General features: G+C 45.6%; 1 protein-coding gene across 1 annotated transcript in view; it reads left to right on the forward strand.

The window, feature by feature from the left end:
* The first annotated feature begins 764 nt into the window (after window positions 1–764).
* The window catches only part of SUCLG2 (succinate-CoA ligase GDP-forming subunit beta), a 190,418-nt gene continuing 168,991 nt past the window's right edge, over window positions 765–22,191 (forward strand). The window contains exon 1 of the mRNA XM_033141256.1: window positions 765–906. Within this exon, the coding sequence (XP_032997147.1) occupies window positions 820–906 (87 nt within the window). The 5' untranslated portion in view covers window positions 765–819. The remainder of the gene's footprint in view (window positions 907–22,191) is intronic.

The following is a 22,191-nucleotide window of genomic DNA, read 5'->3' on the forward strand; positions in this document are numbered from 1 at the left end:
CAATAATAATATGGGGAAGAGGAGGATCTGAAATATTTCCCCTGGAGCTTGAATTTCTTTTATTATGGATTGTCTTGTTGCATGTTTTAATGTGTTGTAAACCGCTTTTGAGATTTTTCCTTTAAAATATAAAGCGGTATAGAAATGAACAACCACAATAAACTGTATCGTGGGTTGTAGCCCGCGCTTCTAGCAAAACTGTCCGGGGCTCCGGGCCGGCTTTAAGAACGCTCATCCTGGAATCGGCTCGATTTCATTGGGACTCGCTCCCACATAAATGGGGGCTCAGGAGCATCACTCCGGCAGCAAGGTGTTCTTTGCAGATCACCGCCATGTATGTGCAGCTGCACTCCTTCAGCCCCACCCTAGGCACGCCAGTGGGCTTCTTTCAAATCAGCATAGAATTGCCCTGGCGCTAAATCAGGGCATAGCGCGCGGGTGCGTTTTTGCGCGCGGGGGAAGAATGGCGAGACGGTGTAGCCGGTTGCCCTGGCATTAGGCGCTTTTCGGGGCCGCTGGAGTGGCTCAAAGGTCGCCGCGGGCCAGCGGACGAAGGCAAGCCTCTCCCCGCTCCTTACTCCTCTCGGAAAGAGCTGCACTATTCCTTCCCCAAGCAGCGGTCTCCAAGGTCCGCGAGGAAGCATTTCCCCTCAAGCAGACGCCCCAGCCACGGTGCGCAGGCAGCGCCGGCGCCTTCCTTTCCCCGCCCGCCACCGCCTCCGTCTCCGCCTCCTCGCCCTCCTTGCCGGGGCCGCCCCCTGGGCTGTCTCCGCTCAGGCGGCCGCCCCTCCTCGCTGCCCACGTGTGGCCCGACTTAAGATGGCGTCTCCCATGGCAAGCCAGGCTGGGACAGCGCTGCGGGACTTGGCTTTGGTCAGAGCTTCCCTGCTGGCGAGGCGCAGCCCGGTGAGTGCGCCCGGTCTCTCCCGGCGTCTCCGGCTTTCCAGCCCGGGCGCCGTAGCGTCCCGGCGGAAGGTTGGAGCGGCTGGCCAGGCTTAGGCGGAGCTTTCCCTCACTGCCCTGGGTCTCCTTTGGGTGCTGCTGCTGCTGTTCTTGGGCAAGGGATCCCGGTGGCAGTTCTGCGAGCTCGGCTTTCCTCTCGGCCTTTTCTTCTTGGAGAGTGTTTAAATTCCTTATTTAGCCTGTGCTGGTTTTTTTTTTTTTTTTTTACTGGACCCGTTCGCAGTGATAACGGAAAGGCACTCTGTTCATGCTCAAAACACTCGGAAGCGCATAACAGCAAGCTTTTGCTCTGATGCACAACCCTAGGTGTGTATGCTCGGAAGCAAGTCCCACTGATTTGAATAGCAGTTACTGTATGTCTCGCCTTTCAAACCACATCGCACCCACCGGGGCTAGACTTTGAAAGATTCTTGGCAACGTGTCCACCCCCATGACTCCCGTAAAGGAGCCTCATCCTGCCACCCAGTGGGTGCAGTTTCCCTTGCCTTGCTCATACAGGCAATCTCAGCTGAGTCCTGGTTTAAGCGGCTTAAGGAATACTTACTGACAGCTTTGCACCTTCGCTGGTGCTAGTCTGGCTCTGCTCTGCCATGGGAAAAATAAGGCAGTGGAGCTCCCTGTAGCTCCCTTCTGTTACCTTTTGCTCATCCGGTGCAGGTGGCTGCAGCTAATAAGCTTGTCATTGGTTTGGTTGGGACTTCATTAATAAGCTGTGATGGTGGCCCTTTCTGCAGAGGGCAGGTGTGTGGATGGAGGAGAAACCTAACCCACCCAGAGCAAGTGGAGCTGGTGGCTTCCTTGAACTCAATGCTTGGTTGCTTGCTGAAGGAAATGAAGAGGAGGAAGCGTTTCAGCTGTCAATACATGACAGCTAGAAAAGAGAATGGGCCCTTCTGCTGCACGTTTAATAAGTGTGTGGATAGAAGATGGAACTTCTGGCCACCCTGCCAGCTTCACTGTACAAAGAAGGAGGGCCTTAGAGGCCTTCTTATCTGTGGTGGCGGCAGCTACTGTTTCTGTATCACAGGATAGGCAGGGGTTGGTTGTTGTTGTTGTTCAGTTGTGTCCGACTCTTCGTGACTCCATGGACCAGAGCACGCCAGGCACGCCTATCCTTCACTGCCTCTCGCAGTTTGGCCAAACTCATGTTAGTAGCTTCGAGAACACTGTCCAACTGGGGTTGGTACTGGTGGGCTATTCTGAGGGCCGTAGCTCAGTACTGGGGCATCTGCTTTGCATGCAGAAGGTCTGTGATTCAAGCCTCAGCATCTTCTGGTAGAGCTGGGAGAGAGGCTAGTGGGAATCCTGATTGCCAGTCAGGGTAGATGATGCTGAACTCTATGGTCTGATTTCTGACTTTTGGAATAAGGCAGTTTCCAACGTTTTATCCTCTTCTGCCATTACAACTTACACACACACAACTCCTGTCCTTGGCCCCAGAGTTCTGGCCTTTTATTTTTTCCTCTATTTTCCCACTCCCCACATCACAGCTCTCTTTCTGTCTTCCATCACCATATTCTATGATCTTCATTTGTACTTCCTCCCTTTGGATCCACTCCCTTTGGATCTCCCATATGCTTCTTCCACTTCAGGGCTCCCGTTTGTTTTTAATTTTTCTTCCTGATAATATTTCGGAGCAGCTCATGGAATGTGATTTCCCTTTGGGCCGTGTTTGTGACGGTGGTCCTGCCTCCAGCCACTTTTACCTTCAAGAAATAGGGGAACTGGCCTAGGGGCCTCAGGTCTGCGATTGACCCTCTGCCTGGCTGTGGGTTGCCAGTGGGTGCCTGGCAATGGGTGGCCCTCTAAGCTGTGGCCTTGGCACATGCCCACTGACCTCTTGCGTTTTCGTTTAGCAGAATAAATGTGGCTGCGTGGAGTTTGTACCCTCAGTTCATTCGTTCTGATATTCTAAGGGTGTGCCTTGACATCAAAGATAAAAACTCTGTGCCTGAGGCCTGGTGAGCTCTGGCTCTGTGCCTAGATTGACACTTCATAGAAGAATAAACAGCAGCAGTAGCAGTGATGCAGCTTAAAGCACTTACATGCATAAGCTCAGTAATGCTAACTGTAACCCTGTAGGATGGGGCAGTGCATATCTAGCCTATGTTGCATAAGTGTGAGGATGTGTCAGAGAGTTTGTCAAAACCTACAGTCATGGGGAAAAGAAAGTGCACCCTCTTTGAATTCTGTGGTTTTACATAGGAAGACGTAATAACAACCATCTGTTCCTTAGAAGGTGTTAAGATTAGGTAAATACAACCTCAGATGAATGACGACACATGACATATTACATAGTGCCATGATTTATTTAACAGAAATAAAGCCAAAATTGAGAAATCACATGTGAAAAACTAAGTACATCGTTACAGCTTCCATAGGAATCAAGAGGCTAAGTAAGCAGACAGGTGCTGATAATCAAATGCTCTTGCTTAATTGATCAACAGCAAGAGTGCCCATCTCTATAAAAGCTGAAGTTTCGACAGTTTGCTGGTGTGGCGCATTCAGGTGTGTTTTAACACAATGCCAAGGAGGAAAGACGACACAATGCTCTTAGAGAAGCAATTGCTGCTGCCCATGTAACTGGGAAGAGTTATAAGGCCATTTCCAACCAATGTGAAGTCTATCATTCTACACTGAGGAAGATTATTCAAAAGTGGAAAACATTCAAGACAGTTGCCAATCTTCTCAGGAGTGGACACCTCAGCAGTTCACCCCAAGGTCAGACTGTGCAATGCTCAGAGAAATTGCAAACACACACACACACACACACACACACACACACAGTTACATCTCAGGCTCTACAGGCCTCCACATGTTAAATGTTAAAGTTTATGATGGTACAGTTAGAAAAAAGATAACAAGTATGGTTTGTTTGAAAGCCTTTCCAAGAGAAAGCCTCTTCTCTCTAAAAAGAACATGGCAGCACTGCTTAGGTTTGCAAGGTTTCATTTGCACAAACCACAAGACTTCTGGAACAATGTCCTTTGGACAGATGAGACCAAAGTGGAGATGTTTGGCCATAATGCACAGCATCATGTTTGGTGAAAATCAAGCAGCATATCACCACAAACACCTTATACCAACTGTCAAGCACAGTGGTGGAAGGGTGATGATTTGGGCTTGTTTTGCAGCCACAGGACCTGGGAACCTTGCAGTCATTGAGTCAACCATAAACTCCTCTGTATGCCAAAGTATTTTAGAGTCAAATGTGAGGCCATCTGCCTGACAGCTGAAGCTTGGCTGAAATTGGGTCATGCAACAGGATCCCAAGCACACCAGCAAATTACAACAGAATGGCTGAAAAAGAATCAAGGTGTTGCAATGGCTCAGTCAAAGTCCAGACCTCAATGCAATTGAAATGCTATGCAGGACATTAAGAGAGCTGTGCATAAGCAAATGCCAGCAAACCTCAATGAACTGAAGCAACTGTTGTAAAGAAGAATGGGCCAAAATTCCTCCAAAGCAGTGTGAGAGACTGATGATGTCCTACAGAAAACGATTACTTCAAGTTATTGATCTTAAGGTGGTTCAACAAGCTATTGAATCCTAAGGTGTACTTATTTTTAAAACATGGCCTTTCCGTTTTGGCTTTATTTCTGTTAAATAAATCATTACACGATGTAATGTGTCGTGTGCTGCTGTTCATCTGAGGTTGTATTTACCTAATTTTAAGACCTGCTAAGGAACAGGTGATTGTTATTATGACTTCATATGTAAAACCACAGAATTCAAAGAGGGCACGCTTTCTTTTCCCCATGACAGTACCTAGTGAATTCATGGTGGATCTTCCATTGTGGAAGATGGTTTTCATAGGAGCGGCTGGCCAGATCCACCCCCCTCCCAGAATATGCTTGCAACATTATCTAGTCACTAGTCTGGTATATGCTTGCAACAATGGCCTAGGTGCTATTGCACTGCAATATCTCAGAGCTGCCTGCCCTAAGGGTACATAATGGTCTGTAGGTGTGTTTCTGGTGTGTTTGCTCCATATTTTCTCTTGCAGTCATCTGCTGGATTTTTTAAATCATGCAACCCTCCCTTCACTGCATAACTCCAGTTCTGCTGGAGGTAAAAGGCTGATAGTTAGCTGTTGGTTTTTATGCATAACTGATGACATATGGTAAAGTAAAAACATTTAGCGGGATGAAAGGATGCTGAAAACTGTGCACCACCTGGAGAGGCACAAATGCTGTTAATTGGTCTTCATTGACTTATAGGGGTAACAATCTTCTTAGCCCAGGTGTACATTAAATCCTAAGGGCATGTGTGCTCTTAGCATTGCATTTTGTCAGAAAACAAGAAGCGTCATGGTTGGATCATTGCACGCATAGGTGAGCTGTGGCATCAGGGCTCTACTTTTGCTAATTGAGAAGGTCCGTCTACTGAGCCAAGGTTGTCCCTGAAAGCAGCTGGTACCAAATGATTACAGACGTTATTACTCTGCATTATATTCTGCTATAAGACCATGGTATTATACAGAGCGTGCCCTCACTGGCACTCCAGAATATATAGCCTTCTGCTCTCTGTTGATCATTTCCTATTTAAAGATGCCGATATCGTTTCACATGAAATTATTTCACTGTTTGTGTGTGTGTGTGGTTTTTGGTTTTTTTTAAAAGAGAGATTGTTGGCCAGAAGCTCCCTGTTCCCCTCTCTAGTTTTAATGTCCAGTTTATTAGTTATCGAAACTTGGAGCCGTCGTTAACTTATACAGAGTCTAGCGCTCCACAGTCCTCTGAAATTTATTACTGTGTCCAGCTGCAGTGATTTCCAAATGTGGAATAATAATAATAATAATAATAATAATAATAATAATAATAATAATAATAATGTTGGAATTTGCATGCTGATTTTCTCAGCTGCCTTTTAGGATAAAACACAGAAGCCCTCTTCAGGCATTCACTGTAAACATGCACAGGGCCGAGTGGGAATGGGTTGGTAGCCTTACATGCAAGGAAGGTAGCCTAAGGGTGATTACGTATCAGCTGGGTATTTGCCCCTGGGTGAATTCGTGCTGAATGTGTGAAGAGGACAAGGGGGAGCACAATTATTCATTCCCTGTCCTTTCCAAATTACTAATGAATTGCTTCCTATGCTTTTATCAGAGGAAGGGAAACTTTTGGAGATGACTGCATTCCCTTGGGGGTTGGCTACATGCTGGCAGTGGGTGAGGCTAGAGTCAAAGTTGTGTGGGGGCATCCGCTTCCCTCTCTACTACCCTGTTTCTTTCTTTCCATCTGTCCCTCCCCTCCTTTTTGCCATTGGATGGGTCCCATGTTTCCAGTCCCCACATTAGCATTTCACACTTTAGCCTACCCTGTTTGGATGATGAATTAGGGATGCTTACTAGACGAATGGAAGCTTCTCATGCCCAAGTGGTGAAGGTCTGTAGAGCAATCTGCTTTGTAGACAGGAGGCCCCAGGTTCACTCCCTGGTGTCCTTTCCTGCACTGGGAAAGAACCCTGCCTGAAACCTTGGAGAGTTGTTGCCGGTCAGAGTAGACAGTACTGTGCTAGATGGATCAATTGTATAATAGAAGAAATGCTGCTGGCGGCGTGGTTTTTAGCGCAGACTCCCTCAGGAGGTTGTGGACTCTCCTGCCTTGGAGGTTTTTAAACAGAGGTTGGACGGCCATCTGTCATGGATGCTTTAGCTGAGAGTCCTGCATTGCAGGGGGTTGGACTAGATGACCCTTGGGGTCCCTTCTCTAACTCTAAGATTCTACGATGGCATGATTCTACATTGCCGTTTTTTGTTCTTGTTTTCTCATCTGTAAAGGTAGAACTTTTACAGTGCAAGCCTCTGAATCGTTACCTGGAAGCAAGTCTTATTTTGTTCACTGGGACTTCTAAATAAATACGCATAACTTTGCAACCTCATATAAGAATGGACAAGAAGCAAAATATTGCCAAGGTCTTTGCATCTTAAACGTATTATAAAAATGATTAATGTCTGGAGCTGTCAGCTGGTTGAAATTGCCCCGGAAATCCCAATTGACCCTTGAAGGGTAGAATATAAATTTTTGAAATGGAAGCAATAAATAAATCTTGCTTTTCTTTTTTACTTTTCAATCATGTCTCTTACCTGATCAGTCAGTTGCATTTAAATGTATTTGCATACTTACCAGAACCTAAACATAGCTGTCTTCCTGAAATATTGAAGGAAGGTACCGGTAAATTACCATTTAATGAACCTAAAATCTGTTTAGAAGGAAAGGCCATTTAAAATATTTTAATAGCTACCTATTAATTGCCTGCAGTCCTATTAATACCATCTTACCAAAATGTTATTTGGCTTAGTTTGGACTACTGAAATCTTTCATAAACACAGGTTGTTTGGTTATGTTTTTCAAATCTATTTTAGATTTTTAGTTATAAGAGGGCCTTTGAGCAAAGCCCTTATCTGTTTTCTCTACTAATTAACGAGAAGAAAACGAATGTTCATGCTGAATCAACTATAATACTAATATTGTTTTCAAATGAGATTAAAACTACTCTTTAATAGTTTTTAGGTAGCATTTATTTGTGATCAGAATTTCAGCTGCAAGTTTACTCTCTGAGGTCAATTCCTCCTCCTTGCAATTCAATCTTGGACTACTTTACTGCAGAGAGAGCTTTATTTCAATTAAAACTGCCATTAGCTGTTTTAATGGAACACAGATGATCTCTGTGTAATATACCAGTATGTTCTTTAAATAATACAAGGGGAATCAATATGTTGTGGCCTTGCAAATACTTTTTTCCTGCTTTTGTATAGACCAGTTCTTACTATAGGTTGCACAACGTATTATCCTGGGTTAAAATCAGCCCCAAGTTAACTCAGTATTGTGTGTGAGTGAATAGTGATAGATGGATTTGGAAGTGAGAACAGGCAGTTGTGATTCAGACCCGGCATGTGAGAGTGAAGGGTGGGCAAGAAATTAAACTACTACTTTTACTACTAATAATAGGTAAGATGGGAATCTTTGTGGGTGCCAAAGGATTGGAAAATCTAAGAAGAGCCTCCTGGATCAGGCCAATGGCCCATCTAATCCTGCATCCTGTTTTTACAGTGGTCAACCAGAATAATATATTTTTTAAAAAATTATACCCCACCCATCTGGCTGGGTTTCCCCAGCCACTCTGGGCGGCTTCCAGCAGAATAGTAAAAGCAAAACATAAAACATTAAATCCGAAGAATTGAGGCTTTTGAATTATGGTGCTGGAGGAGACTCTTGAGAGTCCCATGGACTGCAAGAAGATCAGACCTATCCATTCTTATGGAAATCAGCCCCGAGTGCTCACTGGAAGGACAGATCCTGAAGCTGAGGCTCCAATACTTTGGCCACCTCATGAGAAGAGAAGACTCCCTGGAAAAGACCCTGATGTTGGGAAAGATGGAGGGCACAAGGAGAAGGGGACGACAGAGGACGAGATGGTTGGACAGTGTTCTCGAAATTACTACCATGAGTTTGACCAAACTATGGGAGGCAGTGGAAGACAGGAGTGCCTGGCGTGCTCTGGTCCATGGGGTCACGAAGAGTCGGACACGACTAAACGACTAAACAACAACAAAACATTAAAAACCTCCCTAAACAGGGCTGCCTTCAGATGTCTTCCAAAGTCAGATTGTTGTTTGTTTCCTTGACACCTGAAGGGAGGGTGTTCCACAGAAGGCCCTCTGCCTGGCTCCCTGTAACCTCACTTCTTGCAGTGAGGGAATCACCAGAAGGCCCTTGTGGGAAGACCTCAATGTCCAGGCTGAGTGATGGGTGCAAAATGTTCCTGGCACCTAGCTAATTTTGAATATTGAGGGGGGGGGCTCCTGTTTCTCTGTCCCAGCTCCTGCCAACCTAGCAGTTTCAAAGCATACCGGTGTGAGTAGATAAACAGGTACGGCTGTGGCAGGAAGGTAAACAGCATTTCCGTGCACCCTGGCTTCCGTCACAGTGTCCTGTTGCGCCAGAAGCGGCTAAGTCATGCTGGCCACATGACCTGGAAAGCTGTCTGCAGACAAACGGCGGCTTCCTCGGCCTGAAAGCGGAGATGAGTGCCACATCCCATAGTCAAATACGACTGGACTTAACTATCCAGGGGTCCTTTCTTTTTTACCTGTGCTTTCTGTAATGTACAAAACCTGTCTCTAGAGCCAAGGCAGTCAGAAATTCTTCTGTGAATGCATTATGGAAAATGGTCAGCTGTGCTCTCCAATGTAAGGCCAGCAGGTCCTGGCCATGATAACATGGTGTCTATCTGCACCCAGATTTTGGGAACAAGCTGCTAACACAGATCCTACATGCCTTAGGTCTCGTCTGCTTGTTTTCCACTTGCCCTGTGCTTTCTAGGCGTGGGTCCAAGCGGCTTTGCCTTTGCCCCACTGCTTTGCCCTGGAAAACCCACTCTTTAGTGCTAAATCAGAACAAATGGCAATCCATTTGTGGATTGGAAAACTCAATTGTTGTTTGTTCCAATGCACAGCTACACAGCAGGTTTCCTGGAGGAAAGTGGTAGAGGAAGCGCAAGTGTGGATTTAAATAAAAATGCTTATTTGCTATAATTTTGGGGAATTAATTGGAGTTCCATACTCCTGAGCAAAACTAATAACCGGACTTTACACAAAAGTAGCTTTTAAGGCTTAGTATGTAAATATGATCTTTTTTCATGTATGATGAAACCAGTTAAGTCATGCCGAAAGTAATAGCAGTATGGATAAAACAGGCTGTTAAGTTCCGGTATTTATTTGTCTGCCAAAACTTCAAAATGCATTTTCTTCTCTTTAAACATGGTTTGCTTTATGGAGCCAAGCATACTTCGGCTATTCTCTCACAAGCTTTCAATTTTGCAAAGGGGTGTTGAAATTCTAACAAGTTTTTAAAAGTTTCTGGATAGGGAGAGGCTGAAAGAAGTAAGAGCCAGTGCTTTAAAATGCATGTTCTTTGTTCTCCAAATACTCCAAAGCCTTTTCAAAAGGGTATGTGAAATATTAAATGTGTTGATAAAAATGTTCAATTAATTCAGTGTCTAATTACTACATACAAGTGAAAAGACTTTCTCAAAGGCAACATTCTTCAGTTAACTGCATCACACCATATGAAACTGTCTAGGTTGTTAATCATAATTTTACTTGTCCCTTTTATATAATTTCTTACAAACTAAAAATGCTTTGGGTTTTTTTGACGTATCTGGAATAACAGATACAGGATTTGCAATGACCAGGGGGAAAAAAAGAGTTTATTAACACGTGCACCTTATGGCAAGAAATAATTCCTTCTCTCCTGCCCTCACAGAGCCCCACCTCTGAAAAACCTGTCTGAGAATGCTACATTTAAATTTCAAGTGTCATTTTGTTGGTTGGTTTTTTTTTTGTTCTTTTGCCACAAAATCAAATAAACTTTCAACAACTGTGCACAAAAGCACTTGTTATCGACATCCCATTGTGGGTGCATTGTTTACGCAGGTTCTAATGTAAGATGATGAGTGGGCTCCTTGGGAAAGAAGGGTGTGATATAAATAAAATAAATAAATAAAATTGTTGTGGAGCTGGGGGTTGCAGCTTGGAGGATGTGCTAGAAGTTTGCCAAAAAATTGTGGTGTTTTGAAAGAGGAGAAAGGGGTCCTTTTCTCCCTCTGCACCACCTAATGAAATGAATGGGTTGTCGATTAAGGGCAGACAAAAGGGGAATGCTTTACAAAGGAACGTATAAGCCTGTGTTTCTCAAACTTGCGTCCCTGGCTGTTGTTGGACTACGACTCCCATCATCCCTAGCTAGCAGGACCTGTGGTCAGGGATGATGGGAATTGTAGTCCAACGGCAGCTGAGGACCCAAGTTTGAGAAATACTGGTATAAGCGATGGAATTTGGTACCATAGGACGCGGCGATGGCCGAGGGTTTGGAAGTGGATTGTAGAATGCCATGGAGGTGAAATTGTGGTTAAATGGAGCCTCTGTGTTGAATACCAGTTGCTGAGGGGCTGTCACACCATGGGAGAATGATTGTCGTCATGACTTGCTTGTGGGCTTCCTGGAATCACCTGGTTGGCCACTGTGGGAAGCCAGGTTGATCCTCAGCTCTGATCCAGCAGGGCTCTTCTCATGTTAGCCCTCTCTCCACAAGTCCTCTTGGTTGATACAAAGCCTTGGCACTGCCAAGCGGAAATTAACCATTCTCGCCCTTGCTTTTGCTGCAAGAGCTTGGAAAGCACAAATGGTGGCCTCTGGAATTCCACAAAACACTGTTCCTAAAAGGTCTACATTGGTTCCCAGCAGTGCTTTTTTCTAGAAAAATAGGTGCTGGTACTCACCATGAAGTTGTTACAGTCAGTGTCACACTTATTAACAACAACAAAAAGAGGTGCCAGTACTACATATCCTTGAGTACCCCCTGAAAAAAAATCCTGGTTCCCAGTATGTTCACCTTTAAACCCCTAAATGGCTTTGGCACTGTATACCTGAATCGTATTGTTGTTGTTCAGTCGTTCAGCCATGTCCAACTCTTCGTGACCCCATGGACCAGAGCACGCCAGGCACCCCTATCCTCCACTGCCTCCCGCAATTTGGCCAAACTCATGCCAGTCGCTTCGAGAACACTGTCCAACCATCTCATCCTCTGTCGTCCCCTTCTCCTTATGCCCTCCATCTTTCCCCAACATCAGGGTCTTTTCCAGGGAGTCTTCTCTTCTCATGAGGTGGCCAAAGTACTGGAGCCTCAACTTCAGGATCTGCCCTTCCAGTGAGCACTCAGGGCTGATTTCTTTAAGGATGGATAAGTTTGATCTTTTTGCAGTCCATGGGACTCTCAAGAGTCTCCTCCAGCACCATAATTCAAAAGCATCAATTCTTCGGCGATCAAATTCAAAAGCATCAATTCTTCAGCGATCAGTCTTCTGAATCATATACCTGAATCTCCACCCACATCGCTCTGCCCGGACACTGAAGTCCAGCTCCGAAGGCCTTCTGGTGGTTCCCTCACTGTGACAAGCAAAGTTACAGGGAACCAGGCAGAGGACCTTCTCGGTAGTGGCACCTGCCCTGTGGAACGCCCTCCCATCAGATGTCAAGGCATTAAGCAACTATCTTACTTTTAGAAGACATCTTAAGGCAGCCCTGTATCGAGAAGCTTTTAATGTTTGATGTGTTTTTTATTTTATTTTCAGATCTGTTGGAAGTCACCCAGAGTGGCCAGGGGCAACCCAGTCAGATGGGTGGGGGTACAAGAAATATTGTAGTTGTTCCTTTGACTCCAGTAAACTGTTGCAGCTTCCTGCAAGCTCTCCTTCACAGTCTTCAGTTTGGAAACGTGTTCTTGTTTTGAATTTGGGACCACGGAAAGCCCTCTAAGTGACTTGGGAGGGAGGCATGCTTCTCTTTGTGTGCCTCACTGGAGAAGGAGAGAGAGGGGGAAAAAATTGGCAGAACTTCCCTGTAGCTTGTGTTGTGCTGATTATGTTCAGACACAAAGCAGAACCTCTCTCACAATTCATTATCCTTGGTGTCAAATCCTTCACTCAGTAATCGTGTTTGCTGAAGAAGAATGCTTGGTCCCCTGTTATGTACCGATGATTCATGCGCAGCATTCGGGTCCCTGGGTGATCTGTTTCTTTGGCATCAAGCCTCTAAAGGCTTTCCTCTGGTGGCATATTTCAAGGGAAGGGCTTGCTAATGGCCCCTTGCTTTACTCTCTTTGAATCTGGTAAGTGTTCTTACGAGCATTATGTGATCAGGACGGCGATCGGGTCATTATGCCAAATGATTGCCAGGAAGATCTACCAAATTGAAGCCTGGTCAGGCTGCTGGCATCATTAGCCGGGAGTTTCTCAACACAGAGATTGCATTAGGACACAGTGGCCGCTCTTTCTCTTATTGCAACAGGGGAACAATAGCCATGCCAAGAAATGTTGACACAGCTCGGCTTCGACGGAGAGGTTGCTGGTTGTCCAGGTAGACAAAATCGTCTCCCACCTCAAGTGGCAGGCAGGTATGGAGTGGCATAAAAAGAATCCTTCCATGTGCGTCTGTAGTGAAGTTTACTAGCAGGGGTCAGCAGACGTTTTCAGCAGGGGGCCGGTCCACTGTCCCTCAGACCTTGTGGGGGGCTGGACTATATATATTGGGGGGGGGGAGAACGAATTCCTATGCCCCACAAATAACCCAGAGATGCATTTTAGATTAAAGGACACATTCTACTCATGTAAAAACACTGATTCCTGGACCGTCTGCGGGAAAGATTTAGAAGGCGATTTGGCCGGATTTGGCCCCTGGGCCTTAGTTTGCCTACCCATGGTTTAAAGCACTTATATGTCAATGTTGGCCAGTCATGCAATGCACTTTCGTAACCATGCCAGAAAGTCCCCAAACTTAAAGGCACCATATGAACCAACCTTAGGAACTCAACCTTGTAAAAACCTGTGTGACTCACAGCCCCCTTTGCTCCAATTTGTTTAGGATTCAGGGAAAGTAAATGAATAACCATAATAGAATTTTTAGGACTCTCTTGCACGGTAGCTCCTCCAGGGACGCGCAGAGTTTTGTTCAGTTGCATGTAGGTCAAAGATGATGTTGTATTTCCATTTAGTGCTGTGCGTCTTTATTCTGAAATTCAGACACACCTATATCTTCAGTGCTTTTATACGAGTTACATTAAAAAAAGAAAAAGAAATGCTCATTGCCAGTTAAAGGCTATGAAGCCTGAAGCCTTGTACTTCTGGGTTAAGAAAATTAACTCATTTGAATGAAGGCTGCTGGACATTGCGTATTAAAAGTTCACAAACATAATCCCCGTAAAGCTGTGCATTAGGTGGTTCAGAGGCTGTGTGTGCTTTTTAAAAAGCAACCTCATAATGCATTTCTGGCTTTCAAAACCATTGCTGCGTATTTGGCCCAATGACAGTAAAGCAGGCAATTTTTTTTAATACCGTTGTGTGTGTGTGTGTGTGTGTGTATATATATATATATATATATATATATATATATGCAATCATCTGTGAAACTTGCTGCTGGTGAGTTTGCAGCTCAAGGTAAGGAAGCTGGTGAGTTTGCAGCTTAAGGTAAGGAAAATGACACCATCTATATCAGGCATAGGCAAACTCCGGCCCTCCAGATGTTTGGCACTACAATTCCCATCACCCCTAGCTAACAGGACCAGTGGTCAGGGATGATGGGAGTTGTAGTTGCAAACATCTGTAGGGCCGGAGTTTGCCTAGGCCTGATCTATATCAAGAATGGGAGACCTCTGCCCACAGGCCAGACTAGGTCTTCCAGGTCTCCCCAGGCACGGGTGTAGCTAGCCGCTGGGCTGCCGGGGGCGGCAAGCCAAGTGGCACCCCTGGGGGCGGGGCGTCGCTCCGTGTGCATGACGTCATGACACATGTGCACGGAGTGACGCCTCCGCCTGGCCCAGCTAGCCCGCCCCTCTCCATTCCTCACGGGCTCCGCTCAGGGAGCGCAGCGGGGTTTTTTGCCGCTGCACTCCATGAGCGGAGCCGTCCCGGGGCATGGAGAGGGGTTGGGCCAGTGAGGGGGGTTGGGAAAGCCCCCTCTTTCAGCGGCTTTTTTTGCCGCTGGCTGGAGGCGGGAATTGCGGGGGGCGGGGCCCCGCCCCGAGTGTCACCCCCCGGGCGCCACCCGGGGCTGTCTGCCCCAGCCCCCTTGCTATGCCCCTGTCCCCAGGTTGCTTTGGGTAAGCCACACCCACCTGCCCTGTACCTGATGCTATAATGACTTCAGGTGAGGGCAGGGCTTTAAACCCCCCCCCCCAACCAAACAGGAGCTTAAAGAGAGATTCCCAGCATTTCTTCGCTGGAGCAAGGCACAATGATGGGTGGTATGAGCTTGCCTTGCACCAGGAGGGTGAAGTAGTATCCATTGGGGAAACCACTTCTCAGTCCCCTTGCTGCTTCCTGGACCTCTGAAAACTGGAAGTTCAAAGAGCAGTGTGCTGGGCTGTTTGAAAGCCCTTTTGCAAGCTGCCCCCTGCTGCTCTTTAAACCTCAGAAAACCAGAGGATCAAGAAGCAGTGCAGGGCTGTTTACAAGAGGGGTTTCAAACAGCCTGTTTGGAAGGCCCCACAACCTGGGCTTCAAAGCACAGCATTGCCTGGCAGCATAGTGACGCCAAGTGGCTGGGCTTCCCCACTTGTCAAATTTGACAGGGGGTGAGGTGATAAAGATCCGTCCCACTGGCCAGCAGAAGTTCCGCATTTTTTATTTAACTGTAACTGAGCCACTATGTTGACATGGGGCCTATATAAACCCCCACCATGATTTGTGAACAGGTGGGTGTGGCCAGAAGTAGGTGTCGCCTCTCCCAGAGGCAAAAATGTCGTGTGACATTTTAAAATGTCCCAGGCATCCGCAATACCTGTAAACTCCTTCGCCTCTGTGAACATAGTACAAGTTCTGGTAGGCTGGGCAGAATGGGCACTTAGTGGTGGAGGTCAGTGGGCTTTTGTACTGGATCATAGCTAATCATGTCACCTGTGCCCAGCGAGGCCTGATCTGCTGGTGCTCGGCAGCAAGCGTTGTTTACTGCATTCCAAAAACAGGCCTCCATCTCATAGCATAGAGTGTCTTCTGGTCTGTACATGGAGCTTTCCTGCAGGCACCAAACACATAAGATGCCTTCTAAGAACGTTCAGTGCAGGCAAATAAACAAGGAAGGAGGGTATCTGAAGGTTTTGCTAATTTTGAGTTCCCTGGACACTTTGACGGACACTTAGATTAAATCTGTCTCTCTGCGTTGTGACAAGGAGACCTGAAGATGCTCATCAAGTATTTTTTTATTAGTACAAACACAACACATTTGTCCTACTTACTTATCCTTGGGAAAACCAACCACGGGTCCCAAGTTTGCAAGTTGTACCCAGCAGTTGAACATCTTTGCCTAGGCAGACACCTGCTTGAAGTCCGTGGAGGTCTCCGAGACAGTTTAATGAGCAGAACAAAAAACAAAAAACCCTCCCCCTTCAACAACCTTCCATTGCATCTGCTTTATTCCTATCTTGTTTAACAGTGTTGACTGCCTGTCATTGAAAAGAGACAGGCAGATGCTCGGCTTAGAAAAGGGCAGTCTTGAAAAGGCTGGAGATTATTATTATTTTAAGATTCCCCACTTTCCCCCCCTCCCGAGTCGAGACACAAGGTGTCAAACAAAACCCCTACAATATCAAAACATGGGAAGATGGGACCGAGACAAAGATGAATAGAATACTATAAACAGTGACTGACAACAATGAAAGCTCTTAAAGTGGTGCAACAGCAAATTAATTTGTGAATTAAGGGTGGGGGGATTATTCTCAGCCTAGGGGCTACATTCCAAGCTGGACCACCTTCTGGTAGTCACAAGATAGTGGTGCCAGAGTGGGAGGTCAACAGTGGGTGGGGTCAGGGACAAGTGGGCAGAGTAATGGGTAATGTTGTTGTTGTTGTTCAGTCGTTCAGTCGTGTCCGACTCTTCGTGACCCCATGGACCAGAGCACGCCAGGCACGCCTATCCTTTACTGCCTCTCGCAGTTTGGCCAAACTCATGCCAGTCGCTTCGAGAACACTGTCCAACCATCTCATCCTCTGTCGTCCCCTTCTCCTTGTGCCCTCCATCTTTCCCAACATCAGGGTCTTTTCCAGGGAGTCTTCTCTTCTCATGAGGTGGCCAAAGTACTGGAGCCTCAACTTCAGGACCTGTCCTTCTAGTGAGCACTCAGGGCTGATTTCTTTAAGAATGGATAGGTTTGATCTTCTTGCAGTCCATGGGACTCTCAAGAGTATCCTCCAGCACCATAATTCAAAAGCATCAATTCTTCGGCGATCAGCCTTATTTATGGTCCAGCTCTCACTTCCGTACATTACTACTGGGAAAACCATAGCTTTAACTATACGGACCTTTGTCGGCAAGGTGATGTCTTTGCTTTTTAAGATGCTGACTAGGTTTGGGTGATGTACAGCCAATAAAAAACCGGAGGTTTCTTCTCTCTGACATTCTTCAGTGTCATTCTTGATTCTTAGGTGTCAGATGTTCACATTTACTCAGGAGCAAATCCCAGTGACTGGCCCCCGAATAAACGAATGTAGGATTGCATCCTTGCAGTTTAATCTGACGCATGACTACTTTGAAACCATTCCACCAAATTCAGTGGGAGTTGCCTGAAAATGCATGGGATTGTAGCCTCGGTGTCCTAACCATTCACTCGCACCTGTAGTCTACAATTGTTTGGGAAGGTCAAGGTTAATTGTGTTTCTTTAAACCTTTGACAGACCGTACCTGTTTCTCACTCTTGTTATTTAATCTGATTTGATGGCATCTTAAGGCACCCTGCGGTTCTCTGTGCTAAAATTTCACTTATGATTATGGCTTCCTTTTGGAAGGCTTCTGGTGCTACCTGTAGGGATATTTAAGTTTCATTGTTCTTTTAGCCTTGTATTTCTCCCTCCCCGCAATGGATTTTGATAATGTTGAACCTAACTCTTACAACTTACTGATAAATGCCAGCAGGTGTTTCGTATTGTAACAGTCTCTGCCTGAAGAAAAGTTTTCATGATTAATACCCAGAATTTGTGCCTGTAGGGAGGGGAAATCACGAACAGAAGCACAATTTGTCTTGGTGGGTGGGTTGGAGTTGCAGGCATCTTTTAAAAAAGCTCAGTAACAAATCTAATTTTTAGGGTGTTGTTTCTCAGAATGGAAAAACAGCAGCCCCAAATCCCACGGGTTGGGTAAGGTAAAAAGGTAAAAGACCCCTGGACGGTTAATTCCAGTGAAAGGCGACTTTGGGGTTGTGGCGCTCATTTTGCTTTCAGGCCAAGAGAGCTGGCGTTTGTCCACAGACAGCTTTCCGGGACATGTGACTAAACTGCTTCTGGTGCAATGGGACACCGTGACGGAAGCCAGAGCTCATGGAAACGCCATTTACCTTCCCTCCTTAGCAATACCTATTTATCTACTTGCGCTTGCATGCTTTCGAACTACTAGGTTGGCAGGAGCTGGGACAGAGCAATGGAACTGCCAACCTGATCGGCAAGCCCAAGAGGCTCAGCGGTTTAGTATGGTTCGACTAGCATTGGGAAGCAGTAGCAGATAAATAAGACAAACAAAGGGAAAGGACCAAAGGTTCTGTGTATGTTCTTATCAGCTAGGTGGGTCTGTACAGGTCTAACTGTTGGTGGCAGCATTCTGGACGCCTTCCTCATGCCCTGTCTCCAAGCAACGCCAGCCTTTCGCCCTGCAGGATGAATATGCGACTTCAAAATGCCCAAGCAGTTATAAGCTCCTGAAGACTAGGCTTTATCTTAAGAGCGTGTAGTAGAAAGAATACTGACCTTCAGGATTCAATGGACCTTAAATGATATCCCGCTTTGCCCTAAATTGAATTAGGCTTTTATGACTGAACAGTAAATGAAAGAGTATGTTTGCCAGAAAATGAATGGTTACTTCTCGGCATATCACTTTCAGCCGCTTAAATAAAAGCGCTCGTTCGGATGTTGTGTGCCCTGAGTAATTCAGGAATGATAAGCAAGCCTGATGATGGTAATAACCGGGGAAGGTGAAAAATGATAGGAGATTATGGTTTGTGTCACCCTCAGGGCTAATCCATGCAACTGTGGTGCATGGGGGCCTCCTTCTCTTCCCTCTTCTGCTCGGACTCTGCATCATATTCACGGCCAGCAGGTCAACAGGATTGGCTTTTCTGGGAGTTAGTGTCCTTTTGAGGCGGTGTGTGTGTGTGTGATTTTGTTGTGAGAAGAGTGCAGTAAAGAGCAGGAGGAAAGGAGCTCGAATATTCATGTGATTCACTGCACCTGTTTTCAAGGGCTGGGGGAGATGCAGATGAGATGTGCAACAGGCTACCTGAAGCAAGGCGTCTGACACATTGTGCTTTAGCAGCTCAGAATGTGACGTACATCTGCATTGCAAACTTGGATCCAATTTCCCACATCCATCTCTTTCATAAAAGAGAGCTAGAGGGAGAGAGATTTCTTTTGCTTAGTATCTGGTCAGTTTTGACACGGCAAATATTTCTTTGCATGCGTCCTTATGTGATGACAGTTGGTACCTGCCATGTGACGGGAGCCTGTTTTGTTACATGAGCTTTTTTTTTTTAATCAGCTGTCATCTCTAGGGACACGTTAATAGGAAATGCAAAGGGGGCCTTCAACAAAAGGCTGCAGCTTGTCCTCCTCAATGTTTCTGTCAGCCATTCCCTCCAACCAGGCCATTCCACCACTGCCAATTTTCCATTTTTCTCTTTCTGTTGTTCTGTGGCTACTGGGCATGCTCAGTCCCCATTAGTCTTTCTTCCTTTCTCAACCACTTTAGAGTTTCTTTTTAAATATGTATAGGAAACCTGCAACTTACACACATTCAGTTTCATGGCCTTGGCAAAAAATTTTTTTAAGGGGGTGGGCATCTTGGGGGGGGGGAAGACTTTGGCAATGCTGCCCGCCATTGCACCCAATATGTTTTGACTATGGGATTTAGGTGTGATCCCTGGAACGTAAACCCCATGTAAGTTGTGGGTTTACTGAATTTGTACCTACCTGCTCATGCTTACCTCTTGCTTCTCAGGGGACCCATTTTGTTGGTATCCACAACCTGAATTTTCTATTTATTAGGGAGAGTAGTTGAGGCACCACTCCTCGCCCCATTTATCTGGGAGGAAGCCCTATTGGATTTAGTAGGTCTTCCTTCTGGGCGAACATGATTAGGATTGCGCCATTACAGTGGTATCTCGGGTTAAGAACTTAATTCGTTCTGGAGGTCCGTTCTTAACCTGAAACTGTTCTTAACCTGAAACACCACTTTAGCTAATGGTACCTCCCACTGCCGCCGCGCCGCCAGAGCATGATTTCTGTTCTTATCCTGAAGCAAAGTTCTTAACCTGAAGCGTTATTTCTGGGTTAGCGGAGTCTGTAACCTGAAGCGTCTGTAACCCGAGGTACCACTGTATTCATCTTGTGAAAACCCATGGTAAAACATCATCCATGTGATGATTTGTTGCTTTTGTGTGAGGACTGAACTTTTGCATTAGTTCTAAAAATGGTTCAGTCGCTTTTAGTCCTGGGAATTGGTAGTTCTGTGAGGTTGCAGCTCGCCTAATCCTGCAGCAGATTCACAATCCCAGGAGTAGCTTGTCAGAGGTGGGAGTTAAGCCAATTTGCCGGCAATGGTTGTTCCCAACTGGGGAGAGTAAAATGTCTTTTCGGGTTCCCCCCCTCCCATACCTATATTTCAACTGCCTATATCCTATTCAAGGTGGGGTTTACTATATAACAACAACTGAATGAACACTGAAACAATCTAATAAATGGCTGAAAAGACTGTTTTAGCATGAGATCAATACAATGGGAGTAATTTGCAAGCGTTCTATGAAACAAAACTGTCTTCTTGGTCCATCGTAAAGCTTGTGGGGCCAGGTGGGTCTCCCAAGTGATGTTGGGCCACAACTGAAAAGGCCGTGTTCCAGGTTTGCACTTGTTGTGTGGCACCTGAAGCAGAAGGAGCGAAGTTGTCAGGCATGCTCATATGGATAAACTCCCAGGTGTTTATTGAGATAGAAACAGCTTCTTTTGCTGTATCTTTATGCATGTGTAATTCAGACGTTTATACCTTTCATTTGTGCCTTTTGGGGACTTAATGTGAAATGCTGACACATTTCCTAACTTTATCACCTATTATTATAATAATTATTAAGATCTGCACACCTGGGCTCTCCCATCATCCACTGAACGTCCCTATAAATGCTGTTTGTTGCCGCCCTGCTCCTTATGAGTGCCTGGCTACTTTTATGAGTTGCTTTGGCAGTGACCTCTAATACTGCAGCCAGATTTGATATTGTCAGCAGTTGGGTCTCCTTCAAGACCTCCTGGGTTTTGGTGGAAAATTGTTCTTCACCATGCCTTCTGCTTACCTGATCTTGCTCTTCTTGTTGTTGTTGTTCAGTCGTTCAGTCATGTCCGACTCTTCGTGACCCCATGGACCAGAGCACGCTAGGCACGCCTATCCTTCACTGCCTCTCGCAGTTTGGCCAAACTCATGTTAGTAGCTTCAAGAACACTGTCCAACCATCTCATCCTCTGTCGTCCCCTTCTCCTTGTGCCCTCCATCTTTCCCAACATCAGGGTCTTTTCTAGGGAGTCTTCTCTTCTCATGAGGTGGCCAAAGATTTTGCTCTTACCACACAGTAAACGTTAGGGCATGTCTGAAAAAGTTCCAGAGGCCTTGTCAATGTTTACATTTACAGGAAGCGAGAAATCAAACATCCTTTTCTTTTGTAGTGGACTTTCATTTGCTTGGAATGTTTGATCCTTAGGGCCAGCCTCTGCGAGTAGGCGATGAGGTTGCTTGCCATTGTGACTTGCGTTATCAGTGCTTTCAAAATTCGCTTGTTCTCAGTCCTGTGCCTCTCCAGCATGGTTTCCAATCATCTTGTGTCAATCGTGTGGATATGCTAATTGAAGGTGATCTGAAGTGTGTGTGTGAAAATAGAAGGAACTGCAACATTTGCTACAGATCTTAACACTCCCAAAATGAAATCCTAAACATGTCTACCTGAAAATAAGGATGGCTCATCATAGTGCAGCATGCCATGGTATTGGGATTTTAAATTACAAATTAAGATCATACAAATTGTAGCTGGCAAAAGCAATGTATTTTTTATTCTCCTGTATGCACTCTTCTTATTTCTGAATTAAGAATTCCTTAGAATTACAAGTTGCGAGACTAACTTTAGTCACCTATATATTGGTATGATTTTTAAAGTTCAGTCCTGTACATATCTACTCAGAAGTATGCGCCATTGAGAATTTCAGTAGGACTAGACAGTTGGGTGTAGGATTATACCATTGGTGCTACTGAAGCCTCTCTGATAATTTTCTCAGCTGGGATCCGTTCCTCTTCAAGCAAAAGTGATTCTTCATCACCTCTACAACTTGCTGCATTGCTCAGCCATTCCTACCATTAGACCATTTTGCTGGTACGCTGCGCAAACCTAATGGGCTACAAAAAACATTTGTTCCCCTTTTTCTTTAGATTTTCTTCTTAGGCTGAAATGATCTGTCATTCTTGTTCTGTTCCTCTCTGCCCCCCCCCCCCCACTTCCATTCCACCCTCTGGCAGTTCTTAGTATGCTATTAAAAAAAGACAATGACCTAAAGACTAAGGGAAATTGTGTACATTTGTGGCAGTGGCTGGGTGTTATAGAAATGTACAGGAACAGTAGAAATATGTGACTCATTAACCATCCCAGCTAGTGTGAGATA

Source organism: Lacerta agilis, chromosome 2 (assembly GCF_009819535.1).
Source record: "Lacerta agilis isolate rLacAgi1 chromosome 2, rLacAgi1.pri, whole genome shotgun sequence".
Classification (NCBI taxonomy): domain Eukaryota; kingdom Metazoa; phylum Chordata; class Lepidosauria; order Squamata; family Lacertidae; genus Lacerta; species Lacerta agilis.